Consider the following 26,523-nt stretch of genomic DNA (forward strand, 5'->3'; position numbering starts at 1 on the left):
CACAACTATATTGGCAAAATATTTAAGACATGGTCCTTTAAGTACAATTTGTAGAAAGAATGAATTCTCTTAGAAATGTCCCTGAATATTCGGGAATTTAGCAAACCTCGATCATCTCTGTTGAGCTAAACTTTTAAAGGTCTGATTTGATGTCAAAGTGAAAATTTTCTTCTTTTTTTGGTCTTTTAATGCAGCACATTTAAACATCTGGTTTCAGCTGTAAGTTCTGTAGAGAATCAACTCGAAGCAGATTAAAGATGTCGCTCTTTTTCTGCCTCAGAAAAACAATAACAGCCACAAAAACAACAACCAAGTCGATGGTTGTTGATGATGATGATCCACTACAACAGAAACTGCCACCGGAGTTTAATCATCCTATAATCTCCTCAGCCGCGGGCGCACGCACGCACGCACGCACGCACGCACACACACACACACGCGCGCGCGCGCGCGCGCAGGCACGTGTCATGCGCCACCTCGGCCGCCGTGGGGCGCAGCTCCGTCACTAACTGTCGGCTGCTGGAAGGAGGCAAGATTAAGAGCGGCACGGAGCGTCTGCATCCTCCGCAGTCTCCTTCTCATCCCGCCCGTCGGAACTGAGCCTCAGACGGGCGCGCGGACCAGACGCCAGCCGGCAAAGACGTGACGACGGCTGCGGCCGCTGCTTTTCCTTATCGCCTCGAGGTAAGATGACGCTGCTGCTTCCCGCATCCTTCGGCGTTGTCATCAGCTGCACAGCGGATGGAGGCACTCAGTTGTAGCGGAAAAGGTGGAGATTAGCATCTTCCTGCATGGGACATTGTCGGATTTCAGCTCATGGATGCTCTGCAGGCATATCATTAGGGCAAATGAAAGGCACGTGCATTTGTTGTCTATTTACATTTAGGATTCTCTATGGGCCATATGGTTCTTCATGCAGGGTGCTATGTCGTCGGGGGGAGGGAGGGCAGCACAATAACTTAAGGGGGGGAAAAGTCTAAAGGCCAAAACACAAATAATCACTATTTATGTTTTGGCATGAGGACTACCTTAGATTGAGTCTAAAAAGAGAGATAAAACTATTGTACATTCATTACAGGTTATTTTTTTAAAACTCCTCATGGTTTATTAAACACTTATTTTTCAACAGAAATGCAGTAAAGATTATTTTATTTTAAGATTTTTCTCTTTTTTTGGCCGCCTCCAATGAAGATATCACCCTGGTTGGGGAGCCTTATCTCCAATGGAAAACCCCCCCAAAAAACGCCTTTGTGCAGTTTTTATTGGTTCTGATAAGTTATATATATATTTTTAAAAAACACAGTTTTTTTTTGTTGTTGACACAATGGGTTTATGTCACAGCCATTGTTTCCTCATATCCTGAAAGTGATATTTTTTGTTTGTTTGTCTTAACATACCGCATCTGCACCGAAACGCTCGCCTGCACTCGTTCCAAACGCCCAAACAGCTTTTTCCGCTGCGCCTAAATGTGTGGGTACATGCCTGCAATCGGTGCTGTTTTACTGCATACCTGTGCGTGCGTGTGTGTGTGCATGTGTGTGTGTGTGTGAGAAAATCAGGTGAGCTCTTTCATGTGTCTCCTGCTTTGCCCTTCCCCTCCCCGGCTCCCTCCCAGAACACACAGCAATGTGAATGGCGGCAGAATTCCTCAGCAGGGCCGTCAAAGAGGGGCAGGAGGAGCCGCCTGCCTCCGGAGCCGTCGCTCACTCGCATGCGCGGAGCCACGGCCACCTCCAGTTCCAGCCCCTGACACGCACCTCCCAGTGGCAGGCCACTCTGGATCACACCAGGAGCCACGCTCGCACTCATCACTTCATCACTCCCCCGCGCGCGCAGCAGCCGAGGTACAGCTGTCGCCTCACACGCAGTCTCACGGCCATGACCAAAGCGGAGAGGGGAGTGCAGGGCTCTGCGGAGAAGATGACCAAGGCCAGCGAACCCTTGGTTCCCAAAGCTCCTCAGCAGGTAAGGTTTTTTTTGGGGGGGTTTTTTTTGCATGTCATTTTTATTTTTTATCTTTCTTGTTGTGCCCTTTCCTTCAACTGATCTCCCCTCACGTCGTCACTGTAATTCAGAAGCTGTTACCCTTCTTTGAACATCTGGATGTGATCTGCCGGGGTTCGCCTGTGACTGACTTGATTAGACGGAGAGTAAAACACGTGATGCCCGTGGCTGCTTATCTCTGTGTGATTAATCAGCTTTATTGTTTTCCTTTGGACTGTAATCCCCCAGATAGAGAAGTCAATGGCTCCCAGCTGATTCTATTCAATTGAGAAAATCTGTTCCAATTTGCCAGAAGACCTGCTGGAGGATTGCTTGTCTTTGTAACGGTCTTGGCTGTATCAGTTGATCACCAGGAAACAAGGCAGTGGAGGAGACAGAAACTGACAACTCAGTCACAGTGATGGAGTGGGTGGGCTTCTCTCTGGGGCTTTGTCGTGTTTTTCAGTTGCACGATTTGTTCGGCTTTTCCGAGGAACAACAAATCATCTGAAAAATCATTCTGACATTTTGTGATTCGTACTATTTTACGAGGGAAATTGTAGAAATGGGCTGGTTACAGGTATCAAGGTTTCAAAGGAACGATGCTTTCAGAGTCGTCCAAATTTTCCAGTTTTTGGAGTGTTCAGGTTTTTCTCTTGCTGTACGTTGCTGGTTAGCTGACTGACAGAAGGCTTCTCTTAATGTGCAAAAGAAACACGCTGGGGTGTAAGATTTTCTCCGGCTGCATAGAGGTCGTAGAGTGACGCGGCGCTGACTAGAGGTGAGCGTTTATCACATCGCTTATCATTTATCATGAAAAATTTCTTAGCAAGAATTTCGATTCATCATTGTCTGGATAAATTTTATTTAATTAAGTTAAATGAAAAATTAAACATAGAGCATTATCAGAAGGGTTATTTTTGCTGTTCTTTTCTGCTTTTTGTTCCATAAGAGCATCCATAAATACCAGCAAGTTCAAAAATACGATTAAATACAGTCACTTTGTGCTGATTAGTGGTATGAATCAGACTTTTTAAAGTATATACTGTCCTTCTTTCAAATGTTTTCTCAAGAACAATGTTTGTGTTTGTGGCTCTGTGAATGCTGTGCCATGCAGTCGCAGCATTTGTCTGAAAAATGAATCAGAATTAGCTTTTCAATCATTTTTACTGTTATCACAATAACAACACAAAATGTCGCGGTAAAATTCTAAGTTCATATCACGCAGCACCAACCCTCTCTCACTTGAAGCTTCTCAGTTAGCCGGTTAGCTGGCTAGAGGAGGATTTAAAGCCGTGACAACCTCTTTCACTGGCTGCATTTCCATTGGAAACGGAAAAAACTTGTTGATGTTCCGCTAAAGTCGAAAATTGCTTATTTGCATTAAATCAGAAACGCATTTAAAATCCCACATGCATGCGCTTGTTCACACAATAGGTCATTAAAAAACATGCTGCGCCATCCTCCTCCTATGGCTACCACTTCCTGTCGTCTTAGTTGTCTTTTCTGCCAGCCGTAACATCCGGCTGATCACATGACTCGCGTTAGTGTTTCCATTGCATTTTGGCGAAATATGCAAGCTTTGATACAGCCGAAAAGCCATCTCATCATAGCATCTGTGGAAATTCATCTACTGGGATGCTAAAGAAGGCGTCCAATTTTCTCTTTTTTTTTTGTCCGGAGCAGAGAGTAAAGCAGCGCTGTCCTCCTGCCGTCTGTTGCTGCACACTGCGGATCAGCTGGCTGAAAGAAGAGCCCTTTTGACAAGATTCTAAAAAGTGTGCCCTTGTGTTCTCTTTCTTTTTATGTTCCAAGAGTAGCGCCCCCCCCCCTACCTGTTGCTGTCAGTCAGATGTTGAAATCAAAGCTCCTTTTAAGGAGATTCTTAGAAACATTCCAGAGAGTCTAATTTTCTGAAACTTAGCTGAAAAAAAGCCCCTACACTTTTTACGCGATTACTTGTTTGGAAATATTGTCGATAGTCACTATTATTAAATTAGTGGGGTTATGTATTCATAACCCAGGTATGAATACATACATGGGTTGAATAACCAACATAAATCCTTTTTTTTATACTCCCAAAGTGAAATAAACAGATTTTTAGAAAGCTACTAGATGTTTTAGAGGTTGTTTATGTCATATTTCAGCAAACGTGTGTGAAAAATAATAAAATGTACTAAAACAGGAATGTTAAAGATAGCATTGGGATGGCTACAGTAGCAATAACAATGACATTTTATAATAACAATTTTAACAGTAGTCAAAAAAACGATTGTTACATTCCACTTTAAAATGGAAACAATAAGATCAATTCACACTTCTGTTGTTTTAAATGCTTGTGGTGACAGAGTGTCATTTTACCGTGAGAATCTCATACCGACCCACGCCTGCAGGCAAGCGCATAAAGGAGGTTATGTCCTTTTATGTCCTAGTGCACTACATGGTGTCATACAGCAATTCCGCCAAAGACACTCATCTCCCACGTTTCTACAACAGCGCAGAGGTTTCAGTGAAACAACCATTACCTCACACAAGATAACCAGTTTGGCAACTCTGACAAACTTCTGTCTATCCATTCCTCAGAGCTCCATGGAGTTTGTCACCTTTGAGCAAATGCTTTGAAAATGAGTCACAGTAAAAGTCATTTTCCCAAAGGTCAAGAGAACTCTGTGAATGCGAACGTTATATGTGTGTGTGTGTTCTTGGTTTTATCTAACGTTGTTAGGCTTATTTCACTGCAAATTCAACGACGAGTTCGTATTTGCCACGATAAAATGAACTGACCCTCACATTTGCTTTAAAAATAGACCGCAAAAATCAGTGAATAATAAATATTGATTTGGGTTCCATGTATCACCCATTAGGAGTATTTGTTTAAATCATCGGACTGGGCTCATTTTCATGTTATCTTAGACAGAAAAGTAAACGTTCGGTTGGTATCTGGTCTTTTTCTAGACTATATTTAGCTTCCAAAAGCAATAATTGACTAATCTTGAGAACTGAGGTGTACAAAATAGGAAATATCTGGGTGGGGCGTTGCTATTAAGTCATTGTTCAGAAGTGTGGGGAATGATTACAAAAGCTCTTTACATCTACTAAGTATCCTACAGAAACGAGCCATTAGAATCATCCATAATGTTGGTTATTGTGAGCACACAAACCCGTTATTCTTAAAATCTAGAAATTTTAAATTTGAAGAGCTGGTGGAATTTGCAATTGTTCAAATTATGTTTAAGGCATCTAATAAGCTGCTACCTGAGCTCATACAGAGCATGTTTTATGAAAGAGAAGGGGGACATAACTTAAGGATTTGTAGTTTCCAAACAACAAGAAAGAGCTTTTGTATTTCAATTCATGGGGCAAAGTTATGGAACAAGTTATATGAGGAGTTAAAGTCAAAATTTAATATAATTTAAAAGGAAATATTAGGACGTCATTTTCACAAGATATAGAAATATTGGTGAGAGATAGCATTAATGTGTATATGTAAATTTAGGCTAATGCATATGAGTGTGTGGGTTTGGATGTATGGATGTATATACTTGGGCATATGTGAATCCAGATAAAATGGAAAATGAATTAGCCTGTTTGTTTTTAGTTTTGATTCTATTTATTAATGAGGGTCCATCTGAAAATATTGTAGGAGTTTATGGGGTAGGAGTTCGTAAGTTTCTTACTTCTTCCTTTCAAGCATGTTAAGATTACTGTGGTACAAACAAATATGTGTCTTTTGCACTTCTTGTTCTTGGGCATGATTTTATACTACTATCATGTTTGAAATAAATAAATAAATAGATTTTACTTTATGCAAATAAATATCAGAGATATATAAAAAAAAGAAACCTGAGCTTAAATTTTAATCTGATTATCTTTAGTTTTCCTCAAAACCTTTCTGCATTTAAACAGTTATGCCACACGGAAGCACCTGAAAGTGGATCAGGTTTGAAGACTGACTTCACAACTCGGACCAGCTCCCCTGTTCCTGCTCAAGCAAAGCGTTCCCACAGCATGATGCTGCCACCACCGCATTTCACATTTCTCTTCCACGTTCCTCACTCCTTCGCAAACGTGACGGGATAATAGCTGTGCTGTCAACAGAGCGTTTAATCTCTGCAGCTTCTGTTATCAGAACAGCAATAGGGCTCTTGGCTGCACACCGCGTCCTTTCACCGCCCAAATATGAAGCCCGTCTGCATTGTCGAAGACTTTTCTTGTGAAACACAATAAGCACAAGCGAGTGCTTGGGAAAGTACCACTGCAAATTCCAGGTGAATAACTTTCTGTTCCAATTAGTCCCAACAACGGAGACACAAAGAAATTACCTTGAGCAGTGTTATTAGGGCTTCTCATAACTTTCATCAGTTGTAAACATAACCACCCTAGAAACGCGAGAAAGCCTGAAGCTTCTCGACTCTTCTAAATGAGATATGCGGTGGTGTGACCCTTATAATTTGAAATCCTTAACAAAAAGTCCATGAGACATGATTGGTTAAATAATCCCCCCCCCCTCATCATCCTTTCTTTATTCATCAGTCATCATTAAGAGAGTCTCCCTGCGCAGCCTGAGGGTTAATCCACCTCCCACTGCAAAAACACAAAGTCTCACCGAGCATTTTTGGTCTAGTTTTTCTTATAAATATCTCAGTATGCTTGAAATAAGACAAAACCAACTTACAAGTAACTTTTCATCAAGATATATTAGCTTGTTTTAAGTGAAAAATTCCCTCATACTGTTAAAAACATGCTAGGTTCACTGGCAGATTATTTCACTTATAACATGGGGGAAAATGTCTTGTTGACTGAAATAATCTGCCAGTGAAACTAGTACTTTTTTACCCCATCAATATAAAGGAGTTATTCACTAAGATAGTTGCACTAGAAACCAGACCAAAAATACTTGGTAGGGTTTTGTGTTTTTGCAGTGCAGAGATTAGGCCCCCTGTGTGAACTCCTGCTGATGCTCCCCTTGTCTCTCCATATCAGCATAACTCAACTGTATGCGCTCCATCAAGACAACAGCAGAGAGAGGATTTCCTGTTTGTGCTCTTTGATGATGAGAACTCAGTAATGAGACACGCAGTGTAAGACTTCGGTGGGAAAATGAAGGAAAAAAGAGAGAAGTGTTTAGAGACATGACGGGAGAGTATTTTTGCACATCATCAGTTAAGCTCTCACTCTCCAGACGCCCGAGACTTTGATTTTTTTTCTTTCTTTCTTTCCCCCCTCTTTCCAATTAAGGATAATTGCAGTGAGAGTGGAAGAACAGAGAGTTTTGAAGTCGGAACCACCGCGCAGCCTTTACTTACCTCTGACCCGCTTGTCTTTTGATTGAATAATTACACACCTCCCTCCTGGTAATTGTCGTTCCTCCAGCCCCTGCGCGTTTTTGATGGGGGCTGAACGGAGGAGGAAGAGAAAAGCCTGAGCTGGATAATAACAGTGCGCGGGTCGTGGCTGTGGTCGCTTTGGTGATTTCCGTCTTTCATTTGACTCTGGGCAGAGTAGCTGTCAGCCAAGCCTTGCCACTGGATGTGGACTGAAGCTACTTCGCGTGCGACACACACAGAGGTTATATATACGGAGAGAGGCTGATATGTGGCCGCCGAGACAGTAGCAAATGCTGCGCGCGCCCACACTGTGATGTCTCAGCTTATTCAAGTCTGGAGATGAAAGCTTTCCCCTCGGTAGACAAATGCCCAAACACACATGCACACACACACCCCGACAGTGAAATGTTTAATGGTTTTAGCAGGGCACTGGAAAGGAAGCACAGGCATGGATTGGTTTTAGCGGGATTCTCCGGCTCCTCTATAACAACCGACGTCTGCAACCCCTCGACCACAATGCTAACAGCCAGCAGGGGTCTATTCCAGTCCACAAACACACACATGGAAATTTATGAATGAGGCTCTGTCCTATCTGCAAGAGTAAACCATTTAGAGGGATATAAAGCCGCGTCTTTGTAAAAGACAAAAGAAATAGCATTTATCATGTTGTTTATCATTTATCGTGATAAGTTTCCTGTCTGGATAAGAATTTCGATTTATCAATGTCACGATAAGGGCCAATTAGCGATGTTTAAACCCCCCTGAAACTGTCCATTTTGTTGGGATTGTTAATTTTGCTATTTTTTTCCCCCACTGTTTGTTCAATAAAAGGATTGATAAATATCAGTAAATCTGAAAGGGATTATACTGTGTGACTTTGATCATTTATCACAAAGTACCACAAAATATCGTGATAAAACTTTAAACCCATATCGCCCACCCCTAATGTGAAGTACACATAAATTACTGTAAAGATCAGGTGTCACTGAGGATGAAATTGTATTTTTGGAGCTTCTTTGTAAGAACCCCAGGGTTTCCCCCAGTGCATTATAAGACTGGCAGCCCACTAGGCTTTACTTGTGCCTCCACCAGGTTAAGCATTGCCTATTTATTTAAGTCTTTTTAAAATGTTTGCATTTTTTAAGACTTTAAAGGTGGTGTTCGTGTATTACTCTTACAATCTTTCAATAACACATAATTATCAAGTGATATTTCAAATTTTCTGTCAACTTTAAACATTTTTTTAATTCAAAAACACGACAGGCTCCTGGATGACTGACTGCCCTAACGCCAACCACCAGGCTTAGCAAGTTTTCTGGGGGAAACCTTGGACTCTATATAAAAACATTACACAATCAGCTTTTTGTGTTTGTTTTAGTTTCAAAAATACCTACATATGAATGTGTAATGTAAATGTTCACAGTCATATGCTACTACTGTATCAACTGTGCTCACAACAACTTGGAAAACTATCAGTAGGGCTTAATTTTTTGTCCGTTTTGCCACATTTCAGAAACATATTGTGTTTTATTGAGGTTTTAGTGACAGAAAAAGACAAAGCGACAAAAAACTGTGAAGGGAATGAAAACTGAAACATGTTTTATTTAAAATGTTTAGGTGTTACATGCAAAGGCAGAAAACTTTACACGTCAATGACCACATTGGCCTTGCAGTAAAACATGGTGGGGGCAGCATCATGCTGTGGGGAAGCTCTTTTCTTTTAGGAAGGACAGGATCGTTTGTCAGAGTTCTTTTAACAAAAGGAGGCTTGACAAAATATTCTCCCAGAGTTAGATGATTACAAGTGCATGTCACACTTTTCAGATTGTTTTTGGTAGAAAATTTTGAAAAATATGTCTAATTTTCTTACACCTCAGCAATTCTGATATTCTTCTTATGATTTGTTAAAGTAAGCTTTGTCATGAAGCATTTTAGTGGTTGAATTTGTACTTGTTTTAGTTCAGGTTGAAAATAAATTTTCACTAAGGTGATCTACATCTAAAAGCCACTAAAACGACATTAGATAAATATTTGTGCTCTATACTGGTAGACATACAGATTAGGTTCACAATCTGAAATTCCTAATAGTGAGCTATGGTGTCATTATTTGTAACATTTATTTTTGCACAGTAATACAGCCACATCTTCCTTTCCACCCTCCAGTCTTTGCAGACAAACCTGAACCAGAAGTTGACCATATGCAGCAAATTATGCTTTGCGATCGGCGGCGCTCCCAAGGAGGTGACTTCCAGCGCTTCAGCCTTCTTCCTGCAAATCTACCTGCTGGATGTCGCTCAGGTAAACTCTTTGATCCATAAAACGTGCACTGAAATCTTTGGAGAGGGTGTGTCTGCAGATTCCATTCTTCAACAGTTGCGACAACAAAAACACGAGTTTGGCTTCTGATCACATTCTTTTCATCCACCGCAGATCAACCCCTTCCAGGCCTCCTTGGTGCTGTTCATAGGCAGAGTGTGGGGTGCCGTGACTGACCCGGTCATCGGGTTCCTCATCACGAAGAGCAGCTGGACCAAGATTGGCAGACTCATGCCCTGGTTAGTATATGTCAGAGTGTTTATTGATGTTCAAGCTTAATTATTTGGTCAAGACGTTCCTGAGTTCCCCTGTGCTAACATGCTGCTGTTTCCACACAGCCGAGCCTGTGCAAAGAACGCCAGCGTGTCGATGAATTATGAAAGATGTTTAGTTTTGCTCCCTCGCTCTCGCATATAATTATAGTTGCTGCATGAGGCTGATGTTTGCGCAAAAAAAAAAAAAAAAAATTGGAGCCATGTGATTCACTTCTGAGGGGCTTAAAACTCACACCTGAGGATTGTGGAAGATAAACAGACTTGGTGGATTGTTGTTCTTGACGCTCCCTCTGATTAGCGGTGCAGACGGTTTACTTAAAGGGTGTGGGCGGCTCTTTTACCCTTTGATGCTAGGAAACATTAGACTAAGAAGTTCATCACCAATGTGTGTGACCTGTACATGTGTGAGTCACTGAACTGGAGTTTCATTAAGAAGTTCAGTAATTCGGGACAAGAAGTGCATATGATACCCTTGAATGTGTTTAAAACGATATTTACAATGTCGTCGCATTCCTAAAATAGTGGTCAAAGTCATATTTTCTTTGCCAAAAGTATTTTTTTTTTCTTTGCTTAAGTCATGTAATGACAAAAAAATTACTTACACCATTGTTTTAGGAAGGCAACGGTATTATATAGTGCACTTATTAACAAAAATCTAAATTTTGTATAATTTTTAAATGTAATTACCAGAATAAATCTATCATATTCTAATATTTATTGCGACGCAGCAGTACGTTGTGGCTCCGTGCGTCAGGGTTTTGAGTAAAATGTTACGCATGTCAACATTAGTGTGGATTATTTCATGCTAACATCAGTATTCACACAAATCCCTCTACTAAAAATCATTTCTTTTCTCTCTCTCTCTTTTTTGTTTTCGGTAAGCTGCTAAGCATTTCTGCATCACATTTCTTTCAATCACACCACAGCGTGATTCTTCCTGTCGCAACGCAGGCGGCGTCCTTTATAAAACAGCAGATTGCACACAAACTGCCAGCGCTGGAGGGAGTCCAAATCCACTGCTGCCTAGCCCGACACACTCAGCTGCAGACAGATGCTGTTGGTAAATCAGCTTTGATTACCCACGGGAACGCGTAGATGAGGCCGTGTGTTTATGTGAAACGAGCGCTTTTTTTTTCTTTTCTTTCTTTTCAGCGCGAGCTGAACAGCATTTGCAATGACAGGGCAGGACACTCCCCTCAGTTTTTATCCTGTTCGGAAAGTCCCGTCTGTCCATTCAGCAGGAAGCTGAACCTTTCCACCCGCCAGAAATTAAGTGATTTGTATCTTTGTCCTGACTTCTTAAGTCTTTGGCCCCAGTGTGGCCCCCCCTGGGCAAGGCAATGTTCAGTATTTGTGACTGTTAGAAACTGCCATGAGAGCAGGAAAAAAAAGGAGAGAAAAAAACCTCATTAGAGCCGTTTTTCAAGATTATCTGCATTTGAGAAAGACAGTTAGAGGAAAGGTTGGTTGAAGAGGTATGCAGTAGAGAGGCACTGACTAAAGCTTATTCTGTTAAGTAGCAAAAAGAGTGTCATGTTATATATGTATTGCTATATGCACAAGTTACCAGTTGAAGTGACATATTGCCATTTACAAAAGGCTCTTTTAGACCGACAACTCAACCTGTCAGGACCGTTTCGATGCTTATCTTTGTACAGAAGAATAACTTTCACACCTCCTCATTCATTTGGCTTGAAGAGCTCTTTGTCAACTATTCATGTCACACTATTTGGTATCTGCCTTTTATGGCTTACAAAGAAGCACTTAAAGACGAAGATAAGCTGTGAAGCCACCTCAACTAGTTTTAAATGATGATTGCATATATTAAAGGAAAAGAAAGCTTTCCAAAATTACCCTGTGAGAAAAAGGAGTTGATGTCTAAACTTACAAACTGGTTTTGACACCCTAGAAAGCAACAACTGCCATCAAATGTTTCTGTCAACAGTCAATTAGACTTTGACAAAACAGCAGAGGAATTTTGGCACATTCCTCATTGGAATGTGCCAAAATTCCAATGATTTTTTTTTTTTTAATTCAGCCACACCTCAGGAGTTTGTGAGCATAAACAGACTGTTTAAGGCCCTGCAACCGCAACATAATCGGATAGAGTTCTGGACTCTAATACCTTAATTCTTTACCATTTTTTAAGTTATTTTTATCTTTCTTTTTAACAAGTCCTAACAGTACGGATTTGCTGATATACTTCACATCGTTGTCCCACGGCATAACCCAAGGCTTCAGCTTGAGTTTATGAACTGATGTGTTGACATTCTTTCTTTTTCGCTGTTGGAAAGATGTTCTTTTCCTGAAATTTTGAGTTAGCTATGTTAGATTATGTTTTGTCATTTGTAATAGAATACGCACCTTGCAAAAGAAATAATCTTTTGTCTCATCTTTACGCAGGATATTTTTCCAAAAGTCTTGCGGACCATGAAGACGGATCTTTTATTTTTTTTGGTCAGCAGTGGTTTTCCCCCAGGAATGTATGGGGTTCTATTTGTGCCAAAAATACGTTCACGTTTCTTGTGATGTGTTCATATTAACTCTAACGTTGATGCCATTTTAGCCAAGTCTCTTTCTTATTGTTGAATCATGAACCTTTACTGCTTTAGTTGGGTTCTTCTGAGCTCTTGACTGAGTCGTCAATGTGCTCTTGGAGTAATTTTGGTCGGCTGGCCAATCCAGCAAGATTCACCACTGTCATATGTTTTATGGTTGTGTATAAGGGCTCCACTGTGGTTAGCATATACGAAAGCCCCAAAGATGCAGAAATGAGTTTATGACCCTTTCTAGACTGATTTAATTACTTTGTTTCTTAGTTGTTATGAAATTATTTGCATCGGGCCACAATTTGTTACTTTTATAAATCTCCTTGCCTATTTTATTATGGCAGAGAGGTACAGCTGAAGTGATTTGGGGATTTTAAAACTCAGGGACTGCTGGTGAAATTGAAGCATAAAAGGTGGTTAATCGCATTCAATTCACAGGATTTTTGCCAAACTTTGTAGATGGCATTTAACATGTAGTTAGAGTTTAACAGCTTGGTCGAGTTAAGCTGTACTTGAGGATGAAAATATGGTCATCAGAAAAGCATACATCCGTTGTTGAATTGCACTTTCTTCACCTTTTACTTCTGAGGTTCATGAGTTGAATAGTCTAAAATCCACAGAGTCCATTCTGACCCATAACACCTCATTCAAATCTGTTCTGTGCCACTGCGCTACATCTACAGTAATTAACAGCCAGAAAACGTGAGTAAGATGAGAATTATCCATGTCAGCGTCCCATCAGCCCGGACAGCTTTAATTAAATCTGTGCAAATTACTGCGACAGGTGTCACCTTTCATTCGTGCGTGAAAAATGTGTTCAGAAAATATGCGAGTGTTAGCGTGCGTGCAACTTTGTTTTCTTTCTCCCTGAGCAGGAACATTGTAACTGTCCCATCCACCGCCGCCCGCCCCCACCCCCCACCTTCCTGTGGCTCTTTCAGTGCTCCCACCGGCCAAGCGGTCAATAATGCAGCACCAGCTCAGGCGACCGCCGTTGTTTGCGCAAACAATCAGGAGGAGAATGAGGCGGCCACGCCGGATGATGCCAGAAACGACTGTAACTGGCCTCTCTATTCCTCCTTTTAATACGTTTTGCTAGTTACTAGCTCAGATTGAGGTCTAGTTTCCATAAGTGTCTCTTTATACGTGTCTGCTGTTCAAGACTGCGTGACAAACTGCATTTTAAGTGCTGCCTTGTGTTGGCAGTCTCCGATGACCATCAATCATTCGGCTTTTTCCTCGTTACTTTGCAACACGCAGCCGTTTGCTTTAACCGTAGCGATGCAGACAGTCGTACGCTTATGAATTATACATGGCCCACCTACTGTATCACTCCCCAAGTTCTGAGGAAAGCACATCACAGCGGAATCACTTCATGCAGCTTTCGCCTAAGTGCGCGCTACATATTCATGGATCCGCGTGTGTAATTGCTACATCTGGATATGTGCAGTCGTGCGTGTGTGTGTGTGTGTGTGGTGCAGGGGTGTGTGTGTGTGCGTGTTCGTCCTTCCCCGAGAGGGTGGAATTTCTTTTACTTTTCTGTGTTTCCCAGGACAGATTCCTGCCATACTTAGAGTGATAGTCTGTAATTGGGCAAAAAGGAAAGCTTCAGTTAAACAGTGTTGTGAAAATGACAAAACCACATTTTTTCCCCCTCTGCTCTGACTGGTGGTGATGCCCTGAATTTAATTAGATCCAAGTTTTCTTCTACCCTTGCGGAATTGCTCAGGGAGGGGGAATCATGGGAACTTGGCTGTTTAGTTCACGTATGTTTAAAGGATCTGGAGAAGGCCTAGCTATTTTGTGGATGGTCCTGTGAGAGTACAGTGTACCTTGTTTACTTTATGTACTATCTGGTCTTTGTATACATGCTCCCAGTTGCCACAGATCCCATTTGTGGTGTTCCCAATGGCTTCTTTTTGTTCAGCAATCAACCGAAAGGTCTCAACAGAGAATTGGTGTAGTTAAAGTTAACCCACTAAAATTTCACTCCTCAAGGGACAGCTTGGACTGTCATGGGAAGTTCATTTCTGTGCATTTATTGCTGAACTATAATTTGTATAGGGTTGTGGACAGGTGGCTGTTTGGTTGAGGAACATCAGAGTGGCACCTTTGATCAAGCAGAGTCGTTCTGTCTCTTGTTCGTGATTGATAGTAGGAAGGAGAAGAAGATGGGGTGAGCAAAAAGGCAAATGTTATAGATAACTGGTCTGTCTTCTCATCAGAACCCCAAAAAACATTGGTTGTCCATGATCATAATGTTATAACTATGTAAAGTTGGACAATCTGATTGTATTTATACCAGAAAAAGTAATTCAGCACTGGAGCTTGTTAGTCTATAGACTTAAAGACATTCAAATTAAGGCCTAGTTAGCTCATTTCATCAACACAATCTTCCTTTAAACTACATTTAGACATCAGTGGATGTCTGTGTCTGTATGGTTTTTCTTTTGGATTTTGCTCCACCAATAGCTTTGTGTTTATGTCCACTCAATGAAGCTACTGAGTATCTACCTTTGGAGGTTTTCAAGGCACTTCAGACCAGTAAAAGAGCATAGGCTAGACTTAGAACTTACTTACTGAACCATATCCTTTCTGGTCTGAGAATGCCTTGGGATCCTCTGCATGCTGAAGAAAGGTTTGTTTTAATTACCCACCTGGATGATGTCATCACTGTGATTTAATCTCATATAAGCAAAGAACAATGGACGGACCAAATTTCCCTTTCCCTTCATGTATCTCATCCACTATTCTCGTTTTCTTTTCCTCCCCCCACAGGATACTGGGTTGCACTCCGTTTCTGGTGGTGTCGTACTTCTGCCTCTGGTTCGTTCCCCCCTTCATCAACGGCAGGTTCGTCTGGTACTTGGTCTTCTACTGCCTCTACCAAACCCTCATCAATGTGAGTATTCTTTGGAAACAGGATATTCGGGGATTTCTCAGACTGCCGAGCGATGCTCCACACGAGTCAGACGTGCCGTAGATATCGAGAGGAAACAGGAGATGAAAACCCTGACTGACTCGTCTCCCAGTCTGGGCAGGCAGGTTACATAACTGGACTGCAGAAATGGACTGCAGAAAACATTGTAAATATTTGCGCTGAAGGAGGAGATGATAGCGATTACCTGATGTCCTGGACTGATAGACTGATTTATGAGATGAGTTTAATTAGGGGGTCCAAAAAAAAAGACCCCCTTGAAAGATTCCCCTTAAGATACATTATCTTAAGGGGAAAACAGAGTCCTTCCAATTGACTTATGTTTTAATGTCTTTGAGCTCATTTTCTCCATTTCCCCCATTATTTTTGCTCTGCTCTGGGGTAACCTGTATAACATATGCCACAGAGCATTCAGACCACTGCAGAAACTGTGGTCAGCTGTTACAGCATATAATTCTAACTACTTGATAAGTATACAGTCATTCCTGCCAGGAACCTCTTGCCCGGTAAATGCCGGTTGCCACTTTTAGCCGCCCCTCATTGTCTGTGGCCGTGTGTTTGTGTGAAGTTCAGCTGCTATCACTCAGAATGCCGCAGCCTGTAAACAGAGACCAGTCTGCTACGCTTTGTTTGTGTGCGCAATCAACTAATAATGGGTTTTCACTAAATGAATCGCTTCTCACTTCCAAGTCGCAAAAAAAAAGAAAAAAAGAGCAAAACCCGATTGATTCTATAAATGTTTGCGTCCAGTAAAAGCCCCGTAAATGACATGCTCCACAAACACTGAGGACAAAAAAAAGAGAAAAGAAAACGCTTTCGCGGACGCATTTATTTTCGTTGTTGGCTGAGCAGGCTCATTTGGCCACAATGCTGACTGAGCCCTTGAGTAAATTACAAAGTGAAGCTGGACTACGGTCGCTGGGCTATTCTCTGGGAGAGGTGGTGAGGAAGAAGGGAAACCAATCTGAACTTGGCCCGCCGTGGAAAATGCAGAGATTGCCTTTGATAAATATACAGCAGACACTTCTGCGTTTGTGTTTTTCTCCGAAACATGTCGGATAAAAAGGCAGTCCGGTCTGTCATTCGGAAGCCACTTTGTTTACGTGGCTATTTAAAGCAGGACTGAGCATGAAAATATTTTGCATTCGTTAAGTAGAAGTGATAACCTTTTCACAGGGGTAGTCATGAGGTACAACTACCTCTTGTCCTCAGGGTCCTAAGTCTATGTGTTCTCTTTTCTTGCTTGGGTTTTCACCCAAACCGTGCATGTAAATAGCGCCATCACCGTTATGCAGCGCTTTGTTGCCTTGATCTTAAGGGGAAGCAGGGATGACATTTCTCAGTCAATGAAAGACTCGCATTCCTAACTTGTTGCAGCTTGTTATTCACAAGTTGGCGGCACCCAAACGAACAGTTATTTATTTTTCAAGCCGTGCACCGGATTCAGTTCAATTCGTTTAGTTTAGCGCAGCTCAATTTGATTCACCTTGGCTCAATTCAGTTCAGTTCTCTTCATTTCAGATTGGCTTCATTCAATTTAGCTCACTTCCAATTGGCATGATGTAATTCTGTTCATTTCAGTTCAATTTGGTTAAGACCAGTTCTGTTCAGGACAGATCACCAGTCCACCGCAACCCTCAGTTTAGTTCAGCTCAGTTTCATTTTAATTATTTCACCTGATCCAGTGCATTTCAGCTTGGTTCTAAGCCATGCAGTTCAGTTTGGATCAGCTCATTTTAGTTTAATTTAAATTAATTCAGGTCATTTCAGTTTATTGATGTTTTCTTCAACGCTACAGAGAAAAAAACCCCTCAGGGTTCTCCAATTGTCATTCAATTTAGCTTAATTGATGCATTTTCTTCAAAAAGCTGTGTAATCAGTTTAATAAGATCCCTCGTTGTGAGGAAGGTCGGTGGAGATGAGCGATTCCCCATGTTGCAGCCCCGTGGAGAGTCAGACCGGGCAGCCATCAGTATTGAACAACTGATAACTTGCAAAATGTCCATCATAATATACTTCAAAAAAGCTTGAAACGGTTACTGTTTTTTATCTAAATTTAAATTTAGTTTCAGCTAGTTAAAGCTGCAGACGTAATCCATTAGACCTCTTTCAACGATGCACTTTTCAGACTCACGGATCTAAAACGTAGGGCGTACAACAAGCATAAGAACAAAAAGTTGTCATTTTCATAGCTTTCACTCACATTGTCCTGTTTTGCCTTTGGTTAGTTGTAGTTGCTCAATCATAGAAAAGTATTTCAGATTTGTTTTGTTGCTGTAACAGAGTCCATTATTTCTGTTTAGCCTGAGTCCTAACTGAACGTTTTGTGTCCTTGCAGTGTTTCCACGTGTCTTACTCTGCCCTCACCATGTTCATAAGCACAGACCAGAAGGAACGGGACTCAGCCACTGCTTACCGTAAGCTTCCTCTATTATTCATGCTGCCGCGTCCGCGACGAAGCATGACGTCGTCTTTGTTTTGGGGTTTTGACAGGAATGACGGTGGAGGTGATGGGGACCCTTTTGGGCGCTGCCGTCCAGGGCCAGATCGTGGCCAGCGCTCACACTCAGAAGCATTGCTCTCCTCACAACATGTCTGCTGGTTACCTTGGAAACAGCAGTGGGGCAGAGATCGTGAAGAGCCTGGTGCCCTCCCAGGAGTACCTGTCACAAGCTGTGAGTGTCTCTCTGCCAGTCCGAGAGCTCAGGTGTAACTAAAAATGGGGCAAAGAGTCGGTTTGAAAATAACGAGGGCTGTCACCGCAGCGCTCTGGCTCGAACCTGTAGTGGTGGTGCGTGTGTGTGCGCGGACATGTGTGTGTGTGTGCGCTACTTTCAAAAACACCAAAAGGGTTTAAAAAAAAGAGAGACAGAGTTGAATGAAAAGAAAGATTGTTTAAAATTGGCTCCATATTTACTGACTGTCTGGTAGTTCTGACACTGGAAATATGTTCACATTTTATCCCGTGTAACCCACGGGACTGAGGGGAGGCGGCTCCGTTTGATATCTGAACCGGCGTCCCCGGCCTGCTCCCCGTTTACGACCACAAAAAGGGGGTCCCTCCCTCACATCAGGCTCCAAGAAGCAGCCCCAGTGAACTGCCGGGTCTCGGCAGCCTGCAAGTCATTAGACTTATTTATGTTTCACACAGATCCTTTCTACACACCCCAGATAAAACAATAAAGTCAGAAAGTGTTCATACCCCTGACACTTATTCACATTTTGTAAAACATAACAGTCAATCGGAATTTTGTCTGATTATTAATTATTAGCAAAAGCTAATAATTGGGAGATGGAAGTAAAATATTATTTGATTTATTTTTTTTTAGGCTTTTGTAAGGGAAGGAGGGAAATGATGCATTTATGTAGAGTTGGAGAGAAGATGTAGGGCAGCGGTGTCCAAACTTTTGCATTTGAAAGCATTTGTGGCCTCCAAAACGTTTGTGGAGTTTTGGAGGCCACAAAAACTCCAGTGGCCCTTTTGAGTAAAAGTCGTTGGAAAATTAAAATAAAGTTAAGATAAAACCTGGCAAACAAATCAGAAATTACTTGAGTTGTAGCCAAGATTTTCTTTTCTTTTTTTTGTGTCAATAAATTATTACATTTCTGGATTGGGTCAGTCAAAGTCCAGACTTTAAAAATATTTTGCAAGGTTTGAAACTTGCTTTTCAAACGCAAACTTTATGCAATCTGAGTTGGAGTGATTTTGGAAAGAAGGATGGCCAAACGTTTCACTTTCTGCACTTGCAAAGCTCGTGGAAATGTAACCCTACAGACTTCCAAATGAGTCATGAATAATGCATGCCTCACAATTCAGATTTTTACTTGTAGAACATTTTTATATTATTTCTCTTCCGCTGCTCTGCTTTGTGTTGGTATATCACTAGAAATCCCACGAATATATGCGAAAGTAGAGACAAAATACGGAAAGTCTGTTGTCTTGTCATTTAAGGCAGCACAGCAAGACGTAATAAACGATATTTCAGTTTGTAGATCTGCGAATAAACACAAGCTGCTGTACAGCCTCGGCCATGGGAGTTTCTGTGCGGATGAAACATCCTGGGTTGGATTTTATTTGCACCGCAGCTATTTGGGTTTCAAATGAGACCTTTCCAGTGGATTTTGGGTGAACCCTATTGGTGCAATACCACTCACCGCTCCTACCCCCTCTGCAGTCAGCCGCTAAATTCAACCCCCCTCACCCCCTCTCTTTGTGGTCGCTGCTGAGGGTGGCACACAGTCTGGGCAAACTCCGTCTGCTTTCGGAAACAGGGAGTGTTTGATGTGCGTAAATAATGAAGAACCACCGGGCCGAGCCGCATGGTAAAATAGCAAACAAACACAAAGTTGTTTAAGGCAGAGCAGTTCCTGTCACGGTCGGGGTGAAACGGTTACGTCTGTATTTTTGGACGCAGGTCTGCTTGGGGTTGGTTTCCTTCGGGTCGGCTCTGTTTGGACGTATCAAACCAAGAGCGAAACCCTGCACAGAAAACCACCGACAATAAGTCAGCCACTTGGAACTAACAACAAAGAACCGAAGAGCACGAGTTTCTCTTGTTTCCAGTAAATGAATTTCATTGCTAATCAGAGAACTATCAATTATGAAGAACCAAACAGACTTGCTTGTGCTACTTCTGTGGGGGGGGGGAACAAGAAATAGACAGATGTAGGCCATGCAATGTGTTTGTTCCATTTCTGCAGAAGGAGGTCTACTTGATTGCTGCGGGTGTGATAGGAGCAGTGTTCCTGCTGTGCACTCTGGTGATGTTCCTGGGAGTCAAAGAGCGGGAAGGTGAGATCACCGAGATTATTAATATTCCTCATAAATGATTTCACTTCCACATGCCAGTGTTACATTTATTTATAAAGAGCATTTGAAAAGGAGTGTTGACAAGAATGCTTTACAGTTTCACCACAAAAAGAGCATATAGAGCAATACTGTAATAAAATAAAATACAATCTATCAGGGCTGCAATTAACGATTGCCTTAGTAATCAATTATTCTGACGATTAATCGGTTAATTGGATCAAAAAAATTGGCACATTTTGCAGGTTTTTCATTTAAACCTTTTTTATGCAATATAAAAAAAATCCATAAAAAATGCAAATGAGATCATGAAATCAATTTCTTAAATAAAATAAACTTTTAATTGACAAACATGCAATAATGTAGCATTCCTTAAGTGATAATGTGTAGCAAGTTACACAGTTACAACTAAAAAAGTACTTATAACATCAACATGTGAAAGTCGCTGTATTAATTTAACGTCAATACAGTAAAATCAATACAGAAAAATAATCTCTTGATTATTTTTGGATTAACCGATTAATAATTGGATAGCAAAATGTGCTTAATTTGAGATTTTTTCTTAAAAAATTTGAACCAAGTGAAGCTAAAACATTTTTACAGACAAAGATTTTTTAGATTTTATCTGCAAAATGCATGTAAGTTTTGTACAGTTTTGGCTTAATTAGTGGAATAGATTGTTCTTTTATCAAATGTCCATATTTTTGAGTGTTTCTACTCCAGTAAACGATTAATCGGTTACAAAATTAGTTGACGATTATTTCGATAATCGATTCGTCACGATTAATTGTGATAGCCATACAATACATAAAACACTGGGCTAATTCAACTTTTGGAACTTGGAATGGAAGCATATGTGGAAGAGGAAATAAAAATAATATTTTCTTTGTGTACAAAGATGTTTTGAAATTCCCCACAATATATTTTTTATGCCTCATTTTCGATAATCAAATTTTTATTTAGATTTAGGCATTTTACTGCTTTCCTTAGAATAATAGCCTTACTGGAGCTAAAATTATTTATGAAGTGCAGCCAAATGGTTATTACGCTGTAAATGATGGCTCGGAGAGACACAAACCTTAGCCACCGCATTGCAGGGGCAGTTCCACTAGTCCCACTGAGCAAATCTATCGCCTTTGCCTTACTGCATGTTATCTGATAGGTCTGCGTGTATTTATCCCCCATCGTTCAGATCCCTACGGCCCGAAGACGGAGGAGCAGATCCCCTTCGTGCAGGGCTTCCTCAAAGTGATGGGACACGGGCCGTACATCATCCTGACAGCTGCATTCCTCCTCATCACTGTCGCAGTTCAGGTAATTGTCTCGGCGAGACATTCGTCAGATGCAGCGTCGCATTAAGCAGAAGCCGTCATGAGCGCCGACAGCGTGGGAGCATTCCTGCCGCTCCGTCTCGTTTGATCTGTGTAAAAGAACACCTACCGTTATGTTTGTGGCTTTGAGTTCCTGGTCTCCTCTGGGCGATACTGACAGGGCTTGTTGTGTGGCGCATCTGGCATCTTTACAGAATTTAGATTACAAAGGAGACTTCCCAAGCTTTCTGGATTGTTTTTTTTTTTTCCTTTCTTTTTTTTTGTCAGCTGTCATCCGTGTGAGTCTCACAGGGGGAATAAATCACAGCAGAAAACTCCCCCCGTCAGCAGCTTCTCCAGTCACTTTGTTTGGCACTCGCTGCAGCACGCCGAGTGCCCCCATCGACTGCGCCGCATATCTGAGTATCTGAATGTCCCCTCTCTCAATTCTGCAGCTGACACAGAGCAACTTCGTGCTCTTCTGCACCTACGCTGCCGGACTGAGGGAGCACTTCCAGAACATCGTGGTGGTGATCCTCGTGAGTCGCCAGATTTACTTCCTATTCGCATACAAGATCTACCTTGCAGCACAACACAAAACAAAAGAAAGCCCTATGTTCACAATTCTAACTTACCGACGATGCAGAGTCTCATTTAGAATCAAATTTCTGAAGTGTTTCACACATCATCTGCTTCGTCTCGTCACCCTGCAGGTCTCTGCGCTGTTCAGCATACCGTTCTGGCAGTGGTTCCTGAAGAGATTTGGGAAGAAGACAGCAGCTTTTTGTGGCATCACGGTAAGCATCCTGGTTTCGGCTTTGCGACGTCGAACTTGCTTGTTTGTGCCATCTTGCGGGTGTGCCACATCCAGCTTCCGCAGTCACATAAACACATCTTCTTGACCTCACGTGTAAACATCTGAAAACACTTGTGCTTGTTTGTCTCTTTAGTGGATCATGCCCTTCTCCATGATGCTGGTGTTCATCCCTAACTTGGTGGTGGCTTACATTGTGGCTGTCTCCTCTGGGCTCAGCATAGCTGCGTCGCTGCTACTGCCATGGTGAGGCCTTTTGGAACACATCCCACATATTACTACTGTGTCCCGGTTGTTTTTTTTTTGTTTTGTTCTTTTGCTCCAAGATGCCGATGAGTCGCTTTAAACCATTTGTGCCCCGATTAGACACGCTAAAGTCCATTAAAAAAAGTTCTGAATTTGAAGGACGTAACAAAAGTTGATCAAAAACTGTTTCTTATTATTCTCACATTTAGCAAATAGACGTTTCATCTGATTTAAAGTCTGATAGTAAGAAAAAAAATGGTTTCATTTATAAATATCTGGTTTCAAATGTATAACTAACTTCACACATACAGTTAGTCAGCTATACATTGTTCCCATTGTTTTGATGTGCAACAGTAAGCTGGAATGCTAGGCTAATGTTACCACGCTTCCCTTCTGTTTTGATATGACTCGTTTCTAGCTCGACTCATAGCATATTTCAGAGGCGTCCCAATTAATTGTGTGAAAACAAAATTTTCTCCGGTTTTCTAAACCGATCGCCTTGCTTTCAATGTCATAACTATGAATTAGCAGTGTTTCAGTCTAATGGTACAGAGCAGACAAGAAGTCGCGGAAAACAGTCTCTACCTCACTTTGAGCATCATTCCAAAGGGCGAACTCTTAGAGAAGACGTCTCACTAGCTGCAAGATATGGTTTGAGAGTCTAATAGTCTTTTAAAGAAGTTGGGTTTATAACCAAAGAGTCCTTTGTGTCTGCAGGCACTTTTGTATTAATGTCTGCATGGCAGTCATATGAAAGAAATGTTAATTTAATTAGAAATTTTCGCCTATCTGCCCATCAGCACCACAAAGCTGCCCATGTTAGCTGAAACAGTCATCAGCATCTTGTTAATGATGATTTGATGCCCCACAGGGCTCCGTCCAATTACCCACTTCATGTCACGAAAGTGACGTCAGTTGAAAAAAAAAGAAAAAAAAAAAAGACAGGAGATGCGGTGTCTGATGTAAATCTTTCGTGCCGTCACAGGCCTCCCACAACACAACTCCGGAGGTATCTTTACATCTGCCTCCCAGACGCTTCTTTGGTTGTCCCTGCTTAGCACTCGTCTCTTTTCCCCTTCCTTTTATCTCAAATTATAGCCTCCCAAGAGGGGGGCATGTTTACGTTGGAAGGGGCCAAATGTTTATTCTGCCTGTGGTCCAGCAATTCCGCCCACTGCTCATCATCTGATCGTGTCATTAGCTCTGTAATTTTAGCCCACCGTTATATCGGAGACCCTAAAGTTGGCATCACGTAATGATTTGCTAATATCTCTAGCGGTTTTGTGAGGAAATAAGGTAAGCGCATTAGCTTAAAGTTTTGCCAACTGCTTGAGTTACTTTGGGCGTTTAAGGGAAGCTCCCAACGTCCATCGCGAGACACTCTTTTCATAGCTTCGTGTTTATTTTTGTGTGCATTCAATCCAGGTCCATGCTGCCAGATGTGGTGGATGATTTCAGACTGACCAACAGCTCCTCTAAAGGCCATGAAGCCATCTTCTATTCGTTCTACGTTTTCTTCGTCAAGTTGGCCGCTGGCATCACCCTGGGAGTGTCCACTCTCTGCCTGCAGTGAGTCTCCAAGAAGTACACCCGTAACACGGTTATTTGATGTTTCAAGGTGTAGTGGAACGTAATCTGGTCCTTTCTAAGTCTTAAAGAATGCCAAACATCACATCTCAATATGGATTTGACTAAACCTAAGCTTGTATGCAGAAGCAGTGTGTGTAAAAATGAAATATATCAAACTTTCCAATAGCCTATACAATTGCATTTGACACCAATGCCTAAAAGTAATTATTTCTGTTGATCGTCATCAGACATTAAACATACTTTAGTTCAGTGCAGGTTTTTTTTTTTTTAGGGGGCGTCAATATGCCATGTTTGTTTTTTCCAAAAAGCATTGAGTTTCGTCCAGAGATCTCTACCTTGATCTAATCATTTTGTGAGATCTTCTAGCGTATATCTAGAGTGTTTTGTCTTTGGAAGAGGTTGAGAGAGGCTAAAACTGTAATGTAGCAAAGTGTTGCCCAAACTCTTTGCCACTCGTTGTGGCATCAAGTTGCCACAACGTCATCAAGTTGTGGCACATTTTTGGTGTAATACACCATGGGTCAGTCGCCATTTATGTTTTCTTAGAGGTATCGGATTGGTAGTTTTGTAGCATCATGGTTCTGTATCTGTTCCTATATGGCCCGCATCTAAACAGAACCTGTACATCTTCATAGGTTTGCTGGGTACGAAACCCGCGGCTGCTCGCAGCCCCCTCCTGTGGTGTACACCCTCAAGCTCCTGATCGGCGCTGCACCCATAGCCTTCATCGTCACGGGGTTAATGATCCTGGTTTTGTATCCCATCAACGAAGACGTACGGCGCAGGAATAAACTCTGGCTGGAGGAGCTACGGTGTGTAGAAATCATTAATGCACAACTGCGGGAAAAGCTCTAATCCTTCGACTCTGTCCTTCCTTTCAACCTCCAAACTGTTGCAAACTTGTTGCGAAAGACTTTCTGTTAAAAAAAAAAAAAAAAAAAAAAACTGGTGAGAGGGGGAGGAAAAATGCTGCTGTAAAGTGGTGGCAGTACCAAAGTGATCCGCCAATGTAAATACTCAGGGGGACTCCAGCTATCTTAAAGATACAGCATTTGAACACATGTAGTTAGATTAAATATTTAAGGTTCATGGGCTCTGAACTTCCTGCTTTCCCTTTGTTTCTTCATCAACCTACTCACAAAGCTTTGCCGTGACTAAACAAAGCAACTCGCAGGATCTTTTTGTGTTAAAAGTCAAAACCATATTTCTTCTGTAAGTTTTCAGATTCTTCACTAGGTCTTTTGGTGACGTCAATTGCTTGGGACGTTTCCAATTCCTCCAATTAGAAGAGCTCAGACAAATATCAAGGGTCAAAAGTGCCACAGTCCAACAAATGGGTAATAAATACATTGAACAAATATGGATATATTAAAAGTTACAGAAATGTGCCATTAAATCATCAAAGCCAAACAACTGATAGGGTATAAATTGTTTTCAACATGCTATTTGGTAAAAGGTCAGTAAAACATAAAAAATTGTTTTGCTTCCAAAGGAAAAAAAACAAAAGAGGTGAGATATCTCACTTCCTGTCACAAAAAAAAACCCTTGGCTTACTGAAGACAATTTCAAATCTAAATGTATACATTTGTTAGATTGCGGCACTTGTTAGCTAGCTCAGAAGAGGTGCATGAGTGCACTGACATTTTTGCACTGGAGATACCCGTCTGGTCGAATGAATTGTCTTGTGTGAATGGAAACCGAGATTGTGAGCGGTGTGGAAAGGATTTCTCCTCTGTTTTCCTACATTTGACTTTCCCTGCATCCTGACTTGTCTCCAAACGTGTCATAAACAAAGATCCCCATGCCTTAAGTTGACTTTAGGAGTTTTAATTAGGGACAGCTAAATCTTGTTGTAAGCTGTGGCCAAATAAGTCTTGTAGATTGATGAAGAAAACAAAAAAAAGGGGGGGGTGGGGGGCGTTGGGAAACCTTCTGTATGTTTACTTTCTACCTATGGTACGAATGTTGCACTGATACTGATGTCTCTCGCAGGAAGCAAAGCATTGACTCCGAACCTACGAAGATTTAAGTAACGTGTGAGCAGGATGTTGGAGTGAATTCACAAAGCCACGGATTCCAGTCATGAGGCTGGAATGTTGCTCTTTGGTGTATATTACACTGTCAAATATGGAAATAGTTTTAATGTAAACATTTTTTGTTTTACTGCCACACATACTGTATAGTCACCTTGAATATATATATAAACATATAAATGATTTATATAAATGAATGTATATTATATGCTGTGTTTAACTCTACGCTGTTATTTATTTATGATACATAATTACAGAAAGATTGAGGACAGATGATGAATAAACACCGTGGAGACGGGATGGGACCAAATAAATCTCTCTTGTGTTTCTTCAGT

At 41.5% G+C, this 26,523-nt stretch overlaps 1 protein-coding gene across 2 annotated transcripts; it reads left to right on the top strand.

Annotated features, from left to right (window-relative positions):
- The first annotated feature begins 515 nt into the window (after window positions 1–515).
- Window positions 516–26,498, top strand: mfsd2b (MFSD2 lysolipid transporter B, sphingolipid). 2 transcript variants are annotated; one of them, XM_028040112.1, is made up of 15 exons: window positions 517–684; window positions 1,616–1,965; window positions 9,474–9,608; window positions 9,741–9,865; window positions 15,229–15,352; window positions 17,727–17,805; window positions 17,882–18,063; window positions 20,090–20,180; window positions 21,388–21,509; window positions 21,961–22,044; window positions 22,219–22,302; window positions 22,456–22,565; window positions 23,991–24,134; window positions 24,791–24,967; window positions 26,148–26,498. In XM_028040112.1, exons 2-15 carry the CDS (start codon window positions 1,633–1,635, stop codon window positions 26,182–26,184), a joined length of 1,827 nt encoding a protein of 608 aa, XP_027895913.1. In that variant the 5' UTR covers window positions 517–684; window positions 1,616–1,632; the 3' UTR covers window positions 26,185–26,498. The 2 variants fall into 2 exon arrangements, with proteins under 2 accessions (XP_027895912.1, XP_027895913.1); XM_028040111.1 differs by having other exon boundaries at window positions 516–684; window positions 24,791–26,192.
- The last annotated feature ends 25 nt before the right edge of the window (window positions 26,499–26,523 follow it).

The sequence above is a fragment of the Xiphophorus couchianus genome, chromosome 15 (genome assembly GCF_001444195.1).
Source record: "Xiphophorus couchianus chromosome 15, X_couchianus-1.0, whole genome shotgun sequence".
NCBI classification, from domain to species: domain Eukaryota; kingdom Metazoa; phylum Chordata; class Actinopteri; order Cyprinodontiformes; family Poeciliidae; genus Xiphophorus; species Xiphophorus couchianus.